The sequence below is a fragment of the Bombus bifarius genome, unplaced genomic scaffold (assembly GCF_011952205.1).
Source record: "Bombus bifarius isolate JDL3187 unplaced genomic scaffold, Bbif_JDL3187 scf7180000009145, whole genome shotgun sequence".
Lineage (NCBI taxonomy): Eukaryota > Metazoa > Arthropoda > Insecta > Hymenoptera > Apidae > Bombus > Bombus bifarius.
This window is the reverse complement of record NW_022884930.1, coordinates 1080909-1101212: the sequence shown is the minus strand read 5'-3', so window position 1 is coordinate 1101212 and position 20304 is coordinate 1080909. Positions and strand designations below refer to the sequence as shown.

At 35.8% G+C, this 20304-nt stretch overlaps 1 protein-coding gene across 1 annotated transcript in view; it reads right to left on the bottom strand.

The window, feature by feature from the left end:
- The window catches only part of LOC117213970 (peroxidasin-like), a 343899-nt gene that overhangs the window by 109388 nt on the left and 214207 nt on the right, over positions 1 to 20304 (bottom strand). The window contains exon 7 of the mRNA XM_033459723.1: positions 12440 to 12617. Coding sequence (XP_033315614.1) covers positions 12440 to 12617 — 178 coding nt within the window. The remainder of the gene's footprint in view (positions 1 to 12439; positions 12618 to 20304) is intronic.

The following is a 20304-nucleotide window of genomic DNA, read 5'->3' as shown; positions in this document are numbered from 1 at the left end:
AGGTGAAGAGTAATAGACAGAAAGGTGGCGAACCGTGTACTACATGCACGCTGGGAGATGCTCCGGACTAATGCAGCGCACGATCGAGTACGTAATATCGTTATGCTGTATCCTAACTTTATCGATGGAGTTTCAGCCAACTCCTCTCTCCAATCTTTGTCCATTTTGTTAACTGCATAATTAATTCAACTCTATGCATTCTCAACTTTTTCGTTCCATCAATGGAAATTCGAGAAACTTTCGGCGCGCACCGTTTTTCACGATGAAAGTTTTATTGCTTTTTGACGACGTGGATTTTGATCGAATTTTACGAGGAATATAAAAAAATATAGATTGATATTGGTTCACGTCGCTTCTGCGCATCGCACATACTACGCGAAATGGTAATTTCGCAAATTTAGTAATCCGTCTGTAAGCAGCGAAAACGCAGGAAACGTTTCCTTGGAAAAGGTGCATTTACAGCGATGCACAGTTTATCGGTTTCAACAAAGTTATGTTATAGCGTAAGGTCTCCGTTGATTTATGTCGCATATTCGACGACCATCTGTTTGAATTTAACTGGTAAAATTCAAATGTCGCATTTAAGATTCATTCACGTCACGTCGTGCATTTTAGCTTTTTAATAACGTTGATTTCGACGAGATTTTTAATGGAATGTACGAGATATTAAACGATAGAATTTATAAATTACCGAGTTATTTAAAAAAAAGTGCTACGATGTTATGAAAAGTATAAATCGGTACGCGCGTTGAAAGGATTGTTATAAATTTTAACTTTTATCGGATAAACGATCGAACTTGCTTGAATACGTACGAAATTATTCACGAGGAATCGCGTCAGAAACAAAGAAGGTAAAAGCACGAAGAAACATATGTCCATGAAATTTCATTTCAAAATATATTACCAATAGAGTAACGACGAAACCGTGTAATGTTATTAATTATATAGAACAGCGAAAATTCAATTCCACCGATTACTACGTTTCTTTGTGCATGAATGAAGTTCTCGATCGCTGCGTTGAAAGCACGAGAATCGAAAATGTTATTACATCGTGCAGCTCTTATTGAAAAGAGAAACGATCGATTTTCAATAAATTCTCTAATAAAGTATTAAATATAAAAAACACGGAAAAAGAATAGTATAACGAAATAATGGAAACGACACAACCACGAAGCAGAGATTTGCAGAGATGGGTATAAATAATTTAAACGATAATAATACTGTTTATTGTCTTTTTAATCGGCAACGTACGAATTATTTACATTTCCAAAATAATTTTGTCATTGCGTAAACATTTTCCTATTGGTAAAGCAATAAATTCTCATCTTTAAATCCGTACAGATAGATATAAAAATAATACGGCTTATTTAGCACAGGATTCAACGTTCCAGTATATACAACGCAATTTTTATTGGGAAATTTAATTTTTCGAAAATTCACCGTCCAACGAAACATTTAAAATTTAATGCCATTTTATTTATCCATGAATAATATGCAAATCCTCGCTGTTTTAACTCTCCCTCAAATTAAATTAATAAGGTTAATACGTGGAACTACAGACGAGCAGCTCGTAAACCTATTAAAACGTTTTATAGCTTTTTCTTTATAGAAACAACAAAAATTTAAATAAAATTCCAAAGCATGTATATTTACAAGCATCGTCTATTATTTTATGCGATTAACACGAAGAAGAACTACGCTGTAGTTGCAGCAAATAGACGACAAAGAATCGAAGCAAGTAAAATAGGAAAATTCCATTTCGCGAATAGATTCCTCGTTTCGTATAATCGTTTACTGTGAGCCGTTGATCATGCAACAGCATTTTAATTAAGTCAGCCGTAACTTGGTGAGATGAACGCATCAAGCGAAGCAACAGCGCGGAGGCAATCTTGTTTAAAGTCGCGCTTAGTCTATCTGAATAATTAAGCGGAGAGTAACGTTTTGGATGACGATAGAAACCAACGAAGGAAACACCTGAAATCGATTCGATTAAGTTTCTAATGTCCGCAACTGGATTAAAATGTTGCACAGTTTCGTATCTTATTTATATTCATTACTTGCATCGACCAGTTGCAATCGACTCTCTTATACATAAATATCAGCTCATTTAGTTTCATATACTGTATAATAAAATGTGAAAATCAACGTTGATCAATCGATTCTGTGTTGGTTTTATCTATCTTCGGACGATTCCGAGAAAAATTACAACAATTTCTTGCTATCAATAAGGGTGCTGGTAGGTGATGGAGAGACATCTAGAATCGCGTTGATAAGAGTGGTGAACGAACGATTGGGACGCAGGGTGGGTCGATCGAACGTCGTTTATTTACAGCGCTGTGTTTGACGCCCTCGGTTAAACGATCTCGGTAAAATGGCTCTCGGAGCCAATCAAAGCGTAATAGAATGTTCTGAATAAATTGTACTTGCGATGGAACCTCTATAACAGCGCATCGTTTGAAAAGCATCGCGGATTAGCGAAAAAACTATAGCCCTTTGCGGCTGCACGATGGCCTGTTCGTTTATCCTGCCTTTTTCATAGCTATCTCGCTTAAAACAGTTTGTTTTCCTACAATTCGTTATAGGATTGATGGTGAAAATTAGTGTTTCTGGATTCGACAGCGACTTTTTAAACCTGACGTTTACGAATTTGTTCGTGCTTAAAGCGTTTCGAATTTTTAACTTAAAACGTTAAAACTTTGAATCGAACTTTCGCGGTAATCCGTCTTCGAATGTTAAAAACTAAGATCAGCGATTTTTAAGCATCGTAATCGTCAGATGTTTATTCTTCAAATAACGAACTGGCTATTTTGTTAGTCAGAAATTATCACACTGTAGACACTGTTTAATATTTAATTAACGTCGGTGACACCAAATTTCTCGCTTTGTACGTCGTTACACAGTCGCGATACACATGGCTACCGGCCCTTTTTCATTTATAGTCGTTCTACTTTTTCCTCCAATACAATTCCCCCGTATTTCGAATGAAATGCAGAACAAAATCCACGTGTCATATATCACGAGAGAATCGCAATGGCTCTAAATCGTCGGCAGCGAGTCCCAAAAATTGTTCTCATGGCAAAAGCATTCTGTCGAACGACATCCAAGATGTCGAACTGTCGCTGCCGATCTATAGAATCTGTTCATCGCCATAAGCATTACCATCTACCTACAGCTGCCGATATGTGTCGGATAGTCAAAATCTAGCGTTTAATCGCGTCCCTTTTCCACGAATTTATTGGAAACGCCGTATGTTTTATTCAAAACCTCTTGCTTCTCTCCCTTTAACTGAATTCTCTCCCTCCTCTCCCCCATTTCTCTCTCGCTCTCTCTCTCTTTTTCAACAACCGTGAATACAGAACAAGCTCGCGCGCGTCACGTGTCGCGGCACAATCATCGCGCGCTTTCGGGGATGATTAAATTTTCAACAGCTCGCTTGACAGAATTCCCCTCCTCGCAAGAGAAAAGCTGCGAGAGCAGAGAGAGACAGACAGAGAGGGAAGGGAAAATATACAGAGAAAAGAGAAGCGTCGCATTCATTATCGCGGTTACCACTGATTTTTCCCTGTCCCGACCGAATTTCGCGTTTCACGACACTGCGGGATGCGTCAAACCTGATTTCCATCGGTTTTCCTCGTTGTTCGCCGGAATAGGTTGCCCGTGAAACAGTTTTAACCTCATTGGTACGGATAACAGTTGGGAAAATCTATATTCGAGTAGTCACTTATTTACTTTATCCTTTGATGCAATATGTGTATATTTAAAATACGTTATATTAGACGTAGAGTTACTATAGTAGAATTAACGTAGAAAAGTGTGACAGAATTAAGATTAATTTTGAAAAAATGTTTCATTTAGAAACGATCGTTCTAACGAGCTAAATTAATTAAATAGATAAATAGCTAAATAGACGAACATTATGAGTAATAATTGAAATTTCATCGAATTGATCTTCGCTACAATAAATTAATCATTTTCAACGATTGAATTTCTCAGATCGCCTAATTAGAGAAACGAAATTCTATGATTGCTTAATAATACGACGTATCGAGCATTTGCGTAAATTCTCTGATGCGATGTACAGCTAGGTGTGCCAGTAGTATAGTGCTACTGCACTATAAGCTAAGTATGAGCTGAATTAGTTAAATAGACAAATAGCTAAATAGACGAACATTATGAGTAATAATGGAAATTTCATCGAGGTGACCTTCGCTACGATAAATTAATCATTTTCAACGATTTAATTTCTCAGATCGCCTAATTAGAGAAACGAAATTCTATGATTGCTTAATAATACGATGTATCGAGCATTTGCGTAAATTCTCTGATGCGATGTGCAGGTAGATGTGCCAGCAGTATAGCACAATAGTCAGCGACCAATCAGTATTACAAATCTCTTAACACAAAGCAGATATTTGGTATGTACAACGTATATGTTACGTGAGACGTAAAGAGGTTCTGTTGTAGCAACCGAACAAAGCTAGATTTGTCACACTCTATTAGAGCTGTATTGCTATTGCTATGCGTACCTAAGTCACTATGAAAGTACGTCATTGGTGCCATTATACCATTGTGGGTAATTGATTTACATTTCACAATGCAGTTTCATCGTGGATCTTTTAATATAAACAATATTTTATAGACAATAGGAAATATTAATACAAATATAATGATTAATTTCAAATAAATCTTCGATTATAAAACAAAGAAATGAATGTTTATGCATTTAAGTATAGAAAATTTAATGGCTCAAAAGTACACAGACTGCCTATACGTTGTAATTCAGCGATCGAATAGCCCGTGGCCTTTCACACGCATAATTTCTGCCAAATGTTCGTTAAAACCTGCTTTTCCGCTAGGAGTAACAATCAGCATTTCTAGTTTCATTACCGAAATAAGCTTCTAAAACTCTAGTCCGTAATATTTGTTTGACAACTAGAATTATGTTCACCCGGAATTACATGTTAATTTTGTTATTAACAACTCGTAGCCCGACCGAAAGCTGTTGAATCGAGTTTGCTCGTTGAATGATGGTTGAATAATATACTTGTACTCTATCTACGAACTGTTAACACATACAATTAACTATCGAGGGGAACAAAGTTAGAAATGAACGTTGTGAAACCATTTCGGAGAATATTTAATTGGCAGCGAAATTACAAGTATATTGCAATGATTTACATTTTTCATTGAATTTCCCGTGTTTTATCCGGAGATGCGGCACTTTATTTGAAATAAAGCAAAAATTCCGTCGAAAGAATAAATTTCAAGAGGAGAGAGTAATACATTTTTCCACTGAATTCTCGATATCAGATGCATAGAATTTTTTAATCCAAAACTGTATTTCGAATAACAACGATTCGCTAATATTTCTAGAACTGCGATCAACAGAATTATTCCCAGAGATATTGAAGCGATATTAAGCGGAATAAAAGTTAAATTACAACCATCGAGCAACCATATCGACGTGAATAAGTATTCGCTGAGTGTTTAAAGAAACAGAGAAACGATATTACATTCGTTACGACAATATCGATTTGATCGTAATACTTGCAATAAAGACCCGTTGAAAACAAAGCTGCGCGACTGTTAAAACCTTCGTTAGCACATCACAATGTACATTGAATATCAAGATTTAATTAAACCTTGAATCCCTCCGTTAATTCGAATTTTCATTAGCGTCAAGTTCGAAAACTAAAGACGCGATTGACGTCAGGCCGCTAAGACACGGCTAACTTTATCTTCTAATCGTCCGCATAGTGAATTAAGGGAAGACTAGCTGAGTAAATTAGGGTTATATTAAGGAGGTAGAGTTCTCTTGTTGCCCGTAGCAAGCAGAAAGCTGTGACAAGGAGACCGAGACCCCGTATAGAATTATACAAGTCCAGAGCTTCTTCGGGATATGCGAAGCACCTAGACGCTGCAACTCTCTGGGAAGCCTTTAAAGGTCCTCCCAACTCGCTACACGGAGCCACAGGCTCAGGTGGCATATTAAGCGAATAACACGACCAACCAATGTCAATCACGATGCAAAGGACCCACGAGGAAGCGGAGAATATTAGCGAGGTCAGTTTTTTAATCCTGAAATTTTGGTTGCCTTTCAACGAAAGCTTTAAATATTTAATGTATTAAATTTCGTTTTCATCATAGCTTCGTAACTAGTCGTTATAGAGTAGTTAGAATTTACTTTGAAGCTGCTGTATATTTCTAAAACATTTTCTCTAGTGATAAAATCTATTAAATAAGCTTTAAGTTACTAAATTTCGTCCTTGTTATAATTTTCTAGCTAATCGTTGTTTTATTAGAATCTTAAACAGCGTAGTTTTACAGTACTATGTATAATTAGAAAGAAAGCGTTTTCCGGAGAAACCAAATACGAGATCGAAGTTTTATCAGCTCAAGAATTGTCGATAGATTTTTTCAAAAATCGAAAGAGCTAACAGCTTTCCCTTCTTTCCTCTTTCTCTTTCAGTGCTCGTTCTTTCACCGCCAAGACAGAATTTGCAACACGTTGACGCAAACTGTTGTCCTGCAAACTAATTGCAATATAATGTTCCAAAGGTATGGATGAAATACGTATACATTCTTGGTGGGAGGGGGGAAAAAACGAGCGTTTCGTACCGTGAAATCATTTTTGCTCCAGTCACAAGTTCACGTTAAAAAACAGCCCTTTTTGGGTGTCCTTTTTTCATGCCATACAGAGTGACAGAAATGTTCTAACTAGGACAATTTTTTCTACAGCCCCGTCGCTTGGCTAAATCTACTTTCCCAGCCCTTTGACCGAGCCATATTCAAACATGATATCCGAAAGAAAGTTTGCAGATCGTTCAGCTTTCCAATCTCTATTTACACGTAGCGAACATTTCTAATTAGTTAGTTGCAAACGTAAAATTCATAACGTCATGAGCGTTTCCTTTCTCGAAGCAAAAACTCTGTGTTTCCTGGGAGCTTGGCTCGTTAAAATGAGTCGACTTTATCGACTGTTTACACCTCTCTTATAACAAATTCTAATTCGTCGTGAATTCGTCGCTCTGTTTTTGACAATCTGAATTAAATGTTTGAAATTGCACTGCAAAAACACGTTGGAAAGTTAAACTGTACAATTTAGTACAATTCTTCGAAACCATACGAATTTATCCTAAGATAACATTAAACGCAAGAATTTCTGTGTTTCGTTAGACGATAATTTCGCAGGGATATAAAAGCCAAGTTAAAATACGTATTCCCTGCTCAAAGGTAGCAGAGAGCAGCGATATTTCAGAAACGGTTTAAAATCGTTGCTTTTAATATTTCGCAGAATTATTTTATTCCATCGCGCAATATTATTTATTTCCATAATATTTTATTTCCATCAGCTTAACTGCTCATTAAAAACGGAAAAAGAGAAGAACGGACGAAAGATGGTATTATCGAAAACGAACAGAATGAAAACTCTGGTCTTTCTTGATTCGTATTATTTGCGATTATTGCCAATTGCAAGCGACAGAGGTCGCGCGCCGTTCAGGAAATTAAAAGATCGAAGAATCCACGCCACACCATTAGGTCGTGTGTCCCTAATGAAGCTTGAAATGAATGCGCATGGCATTGATCATAGGCGGATTAAAAGCGAATAGAGGTCGGCGAATAGATTGCAAATCTGGATCCGAACCACCTCCACTGACTACGTTAAATGGAGTTATGGTCGTACGACACGTTCAACCAAACAAAATAGTTGGTAAGTTGATGTTTGCATCGATGATTAAATGAATTTATCTGTCTCTATGGAGCTAAATGCACAGCGAAAAGTGTTTCCCAATGAATAGAAATTTTGGAAATCACAATGCGCTTAATAAAAACACAGACGATTAAGAGGAAAATATGCATATTTCGCACTAGCGGATGTGATTAAACATAATTGGAGATAAAGTTATTATTGGGCGTTTTTCGATCGTTCTCTTTTCAATTAATTTTTTGATACCGCGCGTCCGACGATTTGGTTGACAATTCAACGTTAATACGACATCGATTAACTTAGGCGTTGATTTGGTAATTTTTATTTTTTTCAAATTTTATCATAGATTTCTGTTGTTGGGACGCTCGGTCACCTATATCGGCATTTCAATTTTATGTATTTTAGAAATTCGTACAATGTATTTACAATATATTTTCATATTTACTCCAAATGAGTTATTCTGAACACGATCCTCGATTATAATTACTAAACAAGATAATAAATAAATAATAGACAAGTTTGTTCAGAAAAAATAATCTTATCATTGTACAATGATACATTACAAGATTATTTGTACAGAAAAGATGATGTAAAAATATATTGATTATGAAGAAATCCGTGCTCCGAACGAATTTTCAAGAAAATAGTTGGTCGCCCTTTTTTTACAACATCTATGTATATAGCAGCGATTACGACTATGTTTCAGCATTCTACGACCCTCATAATAGTACGTATTAACGTCGCATTTTCGTAATCGTTTTGAATCTTTATGGCCAACAATCGGAATTTATAGTCTTTTGCAAGATTACCTTATTTTACTGTTCACAGTTACAACTACGTTTCCATATCGTGTGCGTGTAACGTAATGGCACGAAATCAGGAATAATGTCATTTTAAAACGTTCGCCATTTTATGGCACAGTATCGTAATCAGTTACGTTCATATTTTCAATTTCAAATTACTTTTTCATATTACAGATACTTATCTTATCACGAAATTTCACTTCATAAAATTGCTAATTTTTACTTTATATTTCTTGCAAAACATACCTTCGAAAGTGCTACAATCGCAGATTACCTTTACTCTGATTATACGTAATTATCGATGTTTATACGTGCATAAAGTTTAAACGTGATATTACACAAGCGCATAGATTTTAATGAACGAATGCTGTTTGGACAATATTCGATGTATAAGCTGGTCGAAAATTCGCGCGTTTACAATGTCAAACAGTTCACAACATGCATTTTCATTAATAGCAAATTTTATCTTTTACCGAACTCGCCGTTTTATTTATCGATCAACAATTTCGCAGGTTTTCATTCGATTCTAAGCTAACAGAATATCCCGGTTAAACAACGCGATTGAGCGTAAAATTAGCGAGCATATTTATCGAAACGTTTATCCGGTGTACCGATAGGAATCTCATAATAACAATAATGGTAATAAATCACGATCGAGTTTAGCGAACAGAGGAAGATCAAACAAAATCTGACATTTCCACGTGTACATAATTATAAATAAAATTATATTAAAAAAGGTATACATTAAATTAAAAAGGGTCCTTTGATAGCGATCCTCTGAATATTCGTATAAACATTTTATATCTCATATATGATAATAATTTTGTTTGATATATGTACGATAGTTAACAGATCGAATCGAAATAAATTTAGGAAGGGTTTGTACAACTGATTAATATGCGGCTAAATGTAATCCAGCGTTTAATGTTATGCAGAATATTTATTTTATCGATACGGCGATGGGTATTGTATATAAGTCGAGTAACAGACCCATTTATTAAGTTCGTTAAATGTTATACTTTCAGACGAAATCGATCTAATCAAAAAGTTATTTATTTATCTTGCGTCTCCATAAATACGTATCTTCTGTCGAAACATTCAAATATACACGTACTTTTATATTCTACAAATAATTGTTATAATATACTTTGAAATTTATATTACTCGCGACAGATAAATAAATTTATTTTCTAACCTAATAGAAGGTTCCATTGGGTCATCGTCTCGTGACCTCTTGGAAACTATACAGAAGATGTATGACAAGATAATTTGCTACTGTGTCGTGGAAAAATGAAATTCCATAAATTAATACGTATCTTCTATCGAAAGATTCGAATATACACGTACTTTTATATTCTACAAATAATTGTTATAATATACTTTGAAATTTATATTACTCGCGACAGATAAATAAATTTATTTTCTAACCTAATAGAAGGTTCCATTGGGTCATCGTCTCGTGACCTCTTGGAAACTATACAGAAGATGTATGACAAGATAATTTGCTACTGTGTCGTGGAAAAATGAAATTCCATAAATTAATACGTATCTTCTATCGAAAGATTCGAATATACACGTACTTTTATATTCTACAAATAATTGTTATAATATACTTTGAAATTTATATTACTCGCGACAGATAAATAAATTTATTTTCTAACCTAATAGAAGGTTCCATTGGGTCATCGTCTCGTGATCTCTTAGAAACTATACAGAAGATGTATGACAAGATAATTTGCTGCCGTGTCGTGGAAAAAATGAAATTGCATAAATTAAAAATTGCAAATACATAGTTATTTTAAGCTACGTCTTTCTCAGAAACTTTGACATCTTTGGCCAATCAATGTTAGATAAGCGCATTTTTATTTCTCTTCCACGGTGATTCTTTCTTTTTAATTAAAAGCTGCAGAGAGGTCAGGGTGTAACATCTGACCGCACGAACCGTATTCAGATATGGTTTGCGGCCACTCGAGTAATTTCGTTGAGCGGCCAGCCGATAGTTTATGCAGGCTGCATGGGGATTCTAATTGCTCCGATAAAGAATGGAACGTTCGGTGAATTTTGAAAGACTTTCATTAAAGTTCGCTGAACTGCCAACGCCGGTTGCCACGGCGTGTGTGACCTAATTGGTTATAGATATGACAGAATCCATGAATTTTAAATAGCCCATGGTTCGGAAACTCGCACCCCAACCACCGGATCTTGCTCGCCTTTCGATCAAGTTCCGCCGGATCAAGTCGATAAATCGATTCGAGCAAGCGTGCCCTCGTTAATGCGTTCACTGTCATACAGAAGCGACTTCCTTCTCGTCAATTTCGTGTGTCAACGGAAACAGTTTGACACGGTCGCGATAAAACGATGACGTACTCGGTTTTCTCACCTATCGATGTTCGTTTTAAAAGCCGAAATTTTTATTCCGCTACATCATCGTGCTGCCACTTGATTTACAGTGGCTCGCAAAAGTATTCAGACATTCCTACAAACTTTTCGCGCATATATTATACAGAACATTTGGAAATTTCACTACCACTGTAACGTGTATCGCGATTGTATCGGTAACGGTATCGGTTTGAAACGGATCTGAAGATATATACAAAAGTTACAAGACTCTCGAAACAAGTCTTGAAATATTTGTCTCAGCCACTGTATTCTTGCATCCAAGCTGAGAAATTTTATCCAATGTTTAACTGCTTCACAATATTTTTTTCTAATGTATTATAAATTATAATATATTCCTGTCATCAATTTGTCAGTTTTTATTCTTTAACGCGATCTTCAACGCGAAGGACGAAGTGGATTAATTATTTTCCTATTGCGTATTTTGCTTTTTTCCGTACAGAATAATTTACGCTCCTAGTGTTTACTATCCATGAATAGCACACGATGCAAGTTTTTAATATTTAATATCGTCGATATTTATTTTTTATCTAGATCGTTGTTGATCTAGAGAAGAATAATTTATAAGGGATGGAACGGAGAACAGAGGGAAGCGTTGTGCTGCTTGTGCAAACATTTTCTTCTACGTAGTTGAGCATTATTCCTTCCCATCTTAAATAATAATGAGCAGCGACGTTCCTAGTTCATTACAGAATTATAGGAACGGCATAAAGTTTCCTCCCGAGATTGGGCCACTTTTCACGGCGTTTTGATCTTTGTAAACGTGAATTTCCTGACGTAAACTTCCGACGACGTTGTTAGATCGCGAACGCGATTGTTAAGGTTTGTTAAGAGAGCGTGCAAGTGAGCTTTTGTCTCGTGCAACTTAAATTACAATCGCAATAACAAATGCATCGAAGTTTTCGAAAGATAATTTCATCAACCTTCGCAAATGCAACGTCGATACATTGTTTGAAATTTCATTTAATTAATACGTTCACTGTCATTCGAATTTTACATGTTTCGCCTTGAGAGTCGCCATATAAATAACAATGCTATTTCAATCGTTGTACAAAATTTCGCAACATTGGTCACCAATAACCACCGTGGCAGCAAATATGTAAATAGAATAAAAATTCGTAAATCCACGTGTTTCTTTCCTATTTCACGAATAAATTAAGAAAAAAGGAAACATTCTCTTACTTAAATGATTCTATCTATAACGCTGTTATAATTCTGTCACCTTACCTTTTTTTTAAATAATTATTACTTTTTCCTCTGTCGTTTAACATATTTCGCTATCCGTCAAAACAGAAAGCACGTACTCTTGGGACAGAATTAAAGAATTCAATCGTATCCTCGTTCCCATAAACTCTCAGCTACCATAAATCCAACCTTACGGCTTTTCATGAATCCGGTGAAGCTAAATTACAACGCAAGGATAATTTCGATGCCGATGCCCGATAATATCCAGGAATTTCGAACGAAATTATATCTAGAGCCGGCGGTGAAATCAATTTCTGTGCCATTAAATCGTATGTTCGAGGCTCACCTGATTCCTCCACGGGTAGTGTCGTAATTCAGCGTGCGGGATCCGTGCCGCCACGTAACATATCCGGTAGGCTGCGGTATATTGCTGACCACACACTTCAATTCTATCGTGCTGCCCGCTTTGTAGAATTTGTCACCAGCCGTGGCACCGTGCTCGTCCACGATCTCAACCTTCGGCACTGAAACAGACATCGGTCCATTTTTGCCATTAGCATTTTTACCCCGCTTCACACGCCATTACATCGAACAACATCGGCTATCATCGCGTTCTATCTATTTACCTTAGAAAAGTTACTGCGATTTTCTATTTCGATGAGAAAAGTGGATAGCGTAGAGTATTTTTAATTGACATTTATACAAATGGAACCGATTCGTCCGAAAAGTTTCTTTCGTTTTATAAGGAAATAACGGGTGCACAACGTTTTCCGTTTTATGTTATTTTATCGAATTACGTATGATTCATTTTGTTCTATCAAAATAAAGATCACAACGTTTGACAGATTAGGTTTATTAGGTTATTAGGTTAGGTGTCTGTAAAAGAAAGACATTACACGTGTGAGTCAAAATAAATGTAAATTTATTATCGGTAATATTGACTATTTGCCCATGCAAAGTACACTTGTGACGATCCACGAACAGGATGATAGTATTTAATCGACGAACAGGATGATGGTGTTTAATCCGCACACAGTGGACAATTAAACGTTATTGACAGCCTTTCCATATGGTTTTCATTATAATTTTGATAGAAAATCTTGATACAACTGATAGATGAAACTTATTATGCGACGATACGACGAACACCTGAAAACAATTTCTTCCCAAATACTCTAAATTTAAAACGTTCGAGTATCCCGTAAGATCCTAAAAACTTTTTCGAAATTTCCTAACGAGATCCTCGCGAAACTAGGAGAAAAAGCTTGCTCACGTCGCGGGCGGCAAGTTGGCGGAAAAATAACTTGTTTCTTCAGTCATCGGTTCGTTTCAGATCCAGCTCCGTGTAAGAAACGTGCCGGGAACTGCTAACTGCGAACAGGAGGAATTGCTGAAATTTCTCACGGCCTGCAAGCGTTACCCCCCTTGTTGGAAACAAGCCACGAAAAAATCCTCCTACCCCATCGACGTCGCGTGCAACAGTCGTGGAACAATAAGTTTCCAGCCGAGGTCCGCGAAGATGGATGCAAACGACGGAAAGACTGATCTCGTTCCCGTGAACCCTTTTAACTCGTCGCGGCGTGGCGTTTCGGGCTGTAACCTTCCTTGCAGGACGCGAGACTTCGAAATCGCGATCGTTCGAGCATCTGTTGCGGTTCCCAGAACCTCTTCTACCTTAATTACCCTCGTATAGCGGCGTCAAAATATTACGGTTCGTTTAAAGCTTCTTTTCGTTAAGTTTCGTACGGTTCGTTAAAGAAGATCTGAATGCTAGTTTTAAACTCGAACGATTAGTAGCAAATTTTTAAGCGCATCTTTTTTGTTTTTCTTTCCTGTTTCTTTGTCAATTGTATAGAATATGTATCATGTGTGTTAAAATTAAGGGGTTGTTAGTGAATGTTCAAAGGCTAGTTTAATATCAAAGTGGAGAAACTTATCGAACCTGGAACTTGGTTATAATAATATTGAAATAAACACGCAAAGGGAGAGTTTGCCTTGGTAAATATGTGAATTTCGAAGTGAATTAGATTGGAATCGACATATGGAGAATCAAAGGCGACCAGGTTTCGATATCAGGCAAAATAATATCCGAATCGATGTTTCGAATTTCAGCGAATAGTTTTACATTTCGGCTGGTGTGTAAACAAAATTCATCGTTGGAGCAACTACAGGCAAAATGTGTATCTTAAAATTAAACGGACGAAGCCATTAAGATAAATCATACGAACGTGTAGTTGTTTGCTAACGATACATATGTGTTACAAACTTATCACCGTAATTCTACGTATAGATTCACGCTTATTAGTCTGGTTGCGAATGAACGTAATTTAAAGCGAAGAGCTGTGTCTTCTTCTCGAACGGTGAAGTTGTAAATTCTCGAAGTTGAAGAAGTAAATATGTACCTCCTGTTAGCAGTTAGTAGTTCATATCGACAGTGTTCGACGTTACAACGGTATATGGAAGCAAATTTAACCCACTTACGTCTAACAGGACAGGCTTCGAATAAAATTCTCACAATTCCGTTTATGCGTCGAACCAGTGACATTTCGATGCAATTTCGTATTCGACAACCTTTCAGTTCCATTTACAATGCACATATTCAAGCGCAACTCATGCGCAAGAAAAAATATCCTATTGATACTTGTATCGTGAACAATTAATATTGTTATGCCTTTTCAGAATACAGAAAAGTTGGCGGAATTATCTTAGCTTATAAAGCGATCAGAACAAATTCCTCCGCGTTTTCTTCTTTCTCCAATTGCTGCAGATCCAACCGTAGTCATCAACTTCGGATGATAGATGATCTAATCTTCTCAACGATTCTTTCTCATTTCAATTCTATCCGTTTTATTCGCTCGATCTCGTGTGCCGATTTACTACCGGCAATATCTTTTATTTGAAATACTCGAATATACATTGCACATGGTATAACTGCGGCGGAAGAGTATGAAAAACTTTGCTTTCGCAGCGAAAGAATCTCTACACTTTCAAGCTCTCGAGCTTCGCGTTTAGTGACAGATTAATGCTGTATATTATTTGATTCTTTTTCTATTTTTCGACGCGGGTACATTTGAATTTACGGCTCTATTTAGAGAATATATACCAGCGTCCCAATATGGTTTGTGTCTTATTTCAAACTACCTTCGTTGTGTTCGCAAACTGTATCACTCGCACGATTTAAATAGCTTTCAAACGAATATTTCTTTTTCGATTAAAACAGGATATTATGCATTACAATTAGTTTCGTGGAACAGTATGTTCATAAGGTAATTTCGTGCGATATAATGTATAGGTAATATGTGTTTGGTCTTATAAAAGCGTAGATAAATTATTGGAGAAGGAAGGAAGAAAAATTAATTTATCAAACTTGTTTCTCTTGCACTGTGTATAGCTCGTAAATCAGTTTCATTATGACACTCGCAGCTTCGATATATAATTCTTTGACAAGGTCGTTTCTCTTCCTACTAAATTGCAGATAGTATCGCTAAAATCATACTTACACTTCCTAACCATGTTTCAACTTTTAAAAAGCAAAATTTATCTTCTGCTCTCTCAAATATGTGATGCAATAATTTATTGTATCATTTTTCTCTACGATTACGCTATCCAACGAATAAAAATCTTTCTTAAAATTTGCAATCTCGAAAAAACACAAATTTTCTCTAAAAAAATCATATATTAACGTAAAAGTGACTTTGCGTGAAAATGAAAAATGCTAGGAAATTCTCTTCTTCGAATACGTTGCTACGAAAAGTTATGTAGACGATTTATAGCTAATCAGCGAATCTTTGAGTTAGAGAGAAGTTCAAGTTCAACAAACGCAAGCTCTCTGGTTCAAGCTATGCGCAGAATTGAAACGAATTTACTCGATGACAAGACGATAAAATTGGATTGCAGACCGCCTCTTCCCAAATCCATTTCGATCTCAACGAACCTCGTTCGTGAGATTCACGATCACGAGAATAAGAATCCGTGGTCGTTTCGGACATTCTCTAGTGGGAAGAAAAAAAGTTCTTTCAGACGATTTTTCATGGCGACCAACGTATTTCCGGCAAACAGATAAATACAGGTACTTTACGGTATTGGGTTTCTTCAATAGGGACGGAATGTCCACAAGGATCTTCGATCGAAATCGAAGACAGCTACCCTAGTTGATTGCTAATCGACTTCGATCAACTGGTTCGCGAACATATTATATGGAACGTTGTGACCACGACAGCCTGAATAAATACACGCCATTTACTTTCGTAGCTTTCGGTTTGCTAAGGTCAAACTTTATTTCTGCCTTCTGAGGGATCGTTTCGATGTTTGTGTCGATAAAAGAGCAGCTCTAAGAAATAGTTTTTTAATCGAGAATTTATCGTGTAACTTCCGCTCGAAAATTTTCGAATATCTTCTATTCTTAATAAAACATTGTATTTGAACTGTGAACTTTAAATTGCACGCATTTTTTAAATAGGATTGTTAGTGTATTAAAAAATAGCATGTATAACAAATTAAATGAATTATCGTGACTTAACTTATCTGTTATTTTTGAAATTATGCGAATTTATATTTTTATCGACGTTACTGAAGACATGGTATCCCGCTGCGGGTAGCCATCCACGTGTTATTTAGCAATTAAGCTAGAAAAATTTACCGAATGTCCAGCTGGACAAATTGTAAAGTACAAAATTTAATCGAGAATTTATCGTGTAACTTCCGCTCGAAAATTTTCGAATATCTTCTATTCTTAATAAAACATTGTACTTGAACTGTGAACTTCAAATTGCACGCATTTTTTAAATAGGATTGTTAGTGTACTAAAAAGTAGCATGTATAACAAATTAAATGAATTATCGTGACTTAACTTATCTGTTATTTTTGAAATTATGCGAATTTTTATTTTTATCGACGTTACTGAAGACATGGTATCCCGCTGCGGGTAGCCATCCACGTATTATTTAGCAATTAAGCTAGAAAAATTTACCGGATGTCCAGCTAGACAAATTGTACAGTACAAATTAAATAATTAAAAAAAGCTACTGAAGACAGAACTTAAATAGAGATTCGTTTTACTTATTGAAAATTATAACGAGTACACATACAATCTCTTTCTTATACTGTCATTTGTCGGATATTTTATATATATCTTGGTATATGCATCTTGGCCATTTCTACATCCTTTAAATTTTATACAAATGCGTACAGCTGCGCAGTCTGATAACAACTATCCTAAGACTTTCGAGCGCAGGTATGTCTAATCTTGTTTGCTTTTGAACGAATATTATTCTCATAGTATAATAAGTTGCATAAGTTTACATAACGTTGAATTTGATATTGAAGGGAGATTACGTAATATAGAATATCGTAATATTATTATGCACGAAAGAAAAAGCAACTGATATGGTTCATGTTACTTATATCGAAATGTCATTTCAATTTCTATAAATTCCTTTCTTCCTCGTCTTCGATCTCCATCTTTCGTTATCACAATCAATAAAATTCAATCTTTTATCGTCGCAAACAAACGGTTAGATTGCAACGAAGACGTCGATTCGGTTCGCATTTCAAAGTGATCAAGGAACGTGTCAACCTTAGGCTTAGCTATTGTTACGTCGCGTAATCTGCTATATAAAGCAAGATAGCTGCCAAATATCTAAACATCTTTATTTCATATACTCAATAAGCTTAAGGACCATGAATCTTAACATTTTTCTAGTTAAGACCAAGACTAGACTAAGGAACCAATTTACGAACCAATATTGCACTTTCATCGATCGGAGTTGCCGAAATTTAGCATAAACAGGGACTGTCGCCTCTGGCTCGCCACTGGAGTTGCACCACGGAACGCCGTGGTGACTGAGAGTCGCCTCTCGAGTGCAAAGGGTTAAAGATGTTCCTGACAAAAAGCATATATCCTCGACTCTTTTATTCCCGATAAAGGACGCGGGTTCGTTTCCAAGCTATTTTTTACGGAAATTGCACGATGGACTTTCGCGATTACGCAGAGACGGAAATTTTAACGGAAGTCGGTAAAAATGGTCGATCGAGGATAATGTCTTTAAATAAATTAGAATGGAGAAAATATTGCGTAAGTTTTATCATCAGTTAAGAATGAGAGACTTTTTTAGAAGTTTTATAGAATTTATTACTTCTTTAATATTATTGGTAATCTTTTCCGTGTGTCCTTTCTTTGCCTCCTTTCAACGATATTTTCTAAATTTTCTAATTTCTCAATTGCCCAATTTTCTAAAACAGAAGTAAAAGTATGTATAAGAGCTATGAGAAATTATTTGTCTTTAAATTTTATTTTAAGTGGAAATTTTCTCTCGTGTCTTTGATTTGTGTATAAAGTGTCTCCGCTATTTTCACATTATATCTTTCATTCCAATTACTTTCTTTCGTGTTTGAAAAACGAAACTGCCACTTGTTTCCCAATTAATCGCACAGTAATCATCTCTAGCTTTTTTTATGTTAAGGTTGACTGACTGAAGAACGAGTGGATTAAAGGTATAAGTATAAGTTTATGCTGATTGTGATCCTTACTCTCTTAGTGTTACTAAACAATAGACAATGGAATGATAGGGGACACGTTCATGTATCCATAGCAAAAGGACATTACCAAAAAAGTTAAGCTCATAGCTTGGGCTAGAGACTACAGGGAACGCAAATAGAACTCTGTTTATTATTTCCTTTGTTCTTAGACCTTGCAACCCAAAACATAATGTATACTGAAGGGTACAATAATATGCACCTCTCCTTATTTAGAATATTTCTGAGTAATAGCAGTCTCCAGATCACGGATATACATAAATAAAGATGTAGAGTTTTTCTTGAAGTAGTTACTTCAACACTTTATACCGACAAATTTTCGACTTCGAAATTTCTCCATTCTCTATACATGTACTATTAAATTACGAGTTATAATTCATGGTGAAATTCGAAAATTGAAGGCGACAATGTAGCGATCATTTAACTGTGAATTCACTCGCATCGCACGATGAATTCCAGAGACGCTGGTTTAATACAATTACAACGATACGTAAGAACCACGACGACATACATATAAATGTAAGTTATATCGGCGTTATAAATTCTACTGACAGGTATTTATCTTAGCAAGTTTAATTCGACGCTGTTAAATGACAATTATCAGTAAATGGTCGCCTATACCGAACGCAGCTACGTTCAAAGAGTTAAATGAAAATTGCTTTCAATTATTCTACGCCTGCATGTGAAGCTGACTGAACGTACAAATTGAAACGCGTTTTCATTTGCGCCGAAAACACGGGTGAAAATAGGGGAACAAAAACGACGCGATATTAGCCTCTTTCCTGCGCTGTAGCAATTTCATACAGCGGCACCCTGTGTCAAAGAGACTTGATCATGGGATATTTTTGTAGAGTTTTAACTTTTTCGATGACACGTGCACGATTATTTAAAGAATACGTGGAATTAGAGAAACGTTTAAATTAGACCCGAGATGATTTTACTCGAGAAACTTTCTTATTTAGAAGCGATATAAAGGCAATATCTTCATTTTTGGTATTTACGATTAAATAGTTTTCATTTTTAGTTAAATAATTTTCTCTTATTCGATAACAATATTCATTTGAATTATAAATATCGTATTTTTCACCATTTGCTCTCAAAGTTAGTTTGATTTCGATTATCTTCGAGCATTTCTCATGCGGTTGAAAATGTTATCACAAAGAAATCATTTTGTTCGTGAAATCAGTTGATGATTAAATAACGAAATAATGCGGAGAAAAACTTTTTGCTCTTCTATTTTAGTTGTTTCATGTATAATCTTCGTATAACGTAATTCTTATTATTCTAACGTAATAGTTATTTCAAAATATCAACTATTTCTAAGTTGAAATATTTTATTAAAACCATTCCCGAGTCTTCGGATCTAGGTGAATGAAACGATGAAAATTAGGGACAGAAGGAGACGATAAAAGAGAAACATAACGACCGGATCGGTGGACGCATAGGAAACGAGTCTCCTTTATTTTCGTTTAGTTACATCGAATACAGAAGCAGCTCCGCGAAATTGAAAATATAAGTGGTAGAATAACACGGAGGAAACGGTTTCTCGTTCGACGTGAGTAAGGTAAAACGAAAAAAGGGATCAATGAGGAAATTACGCGAGAGAAAGAAGAAGCTACGTACGAAAACTATCCAGATCTTCGATATTTTCGTCCTAAAACATATAATAAGGTCTCT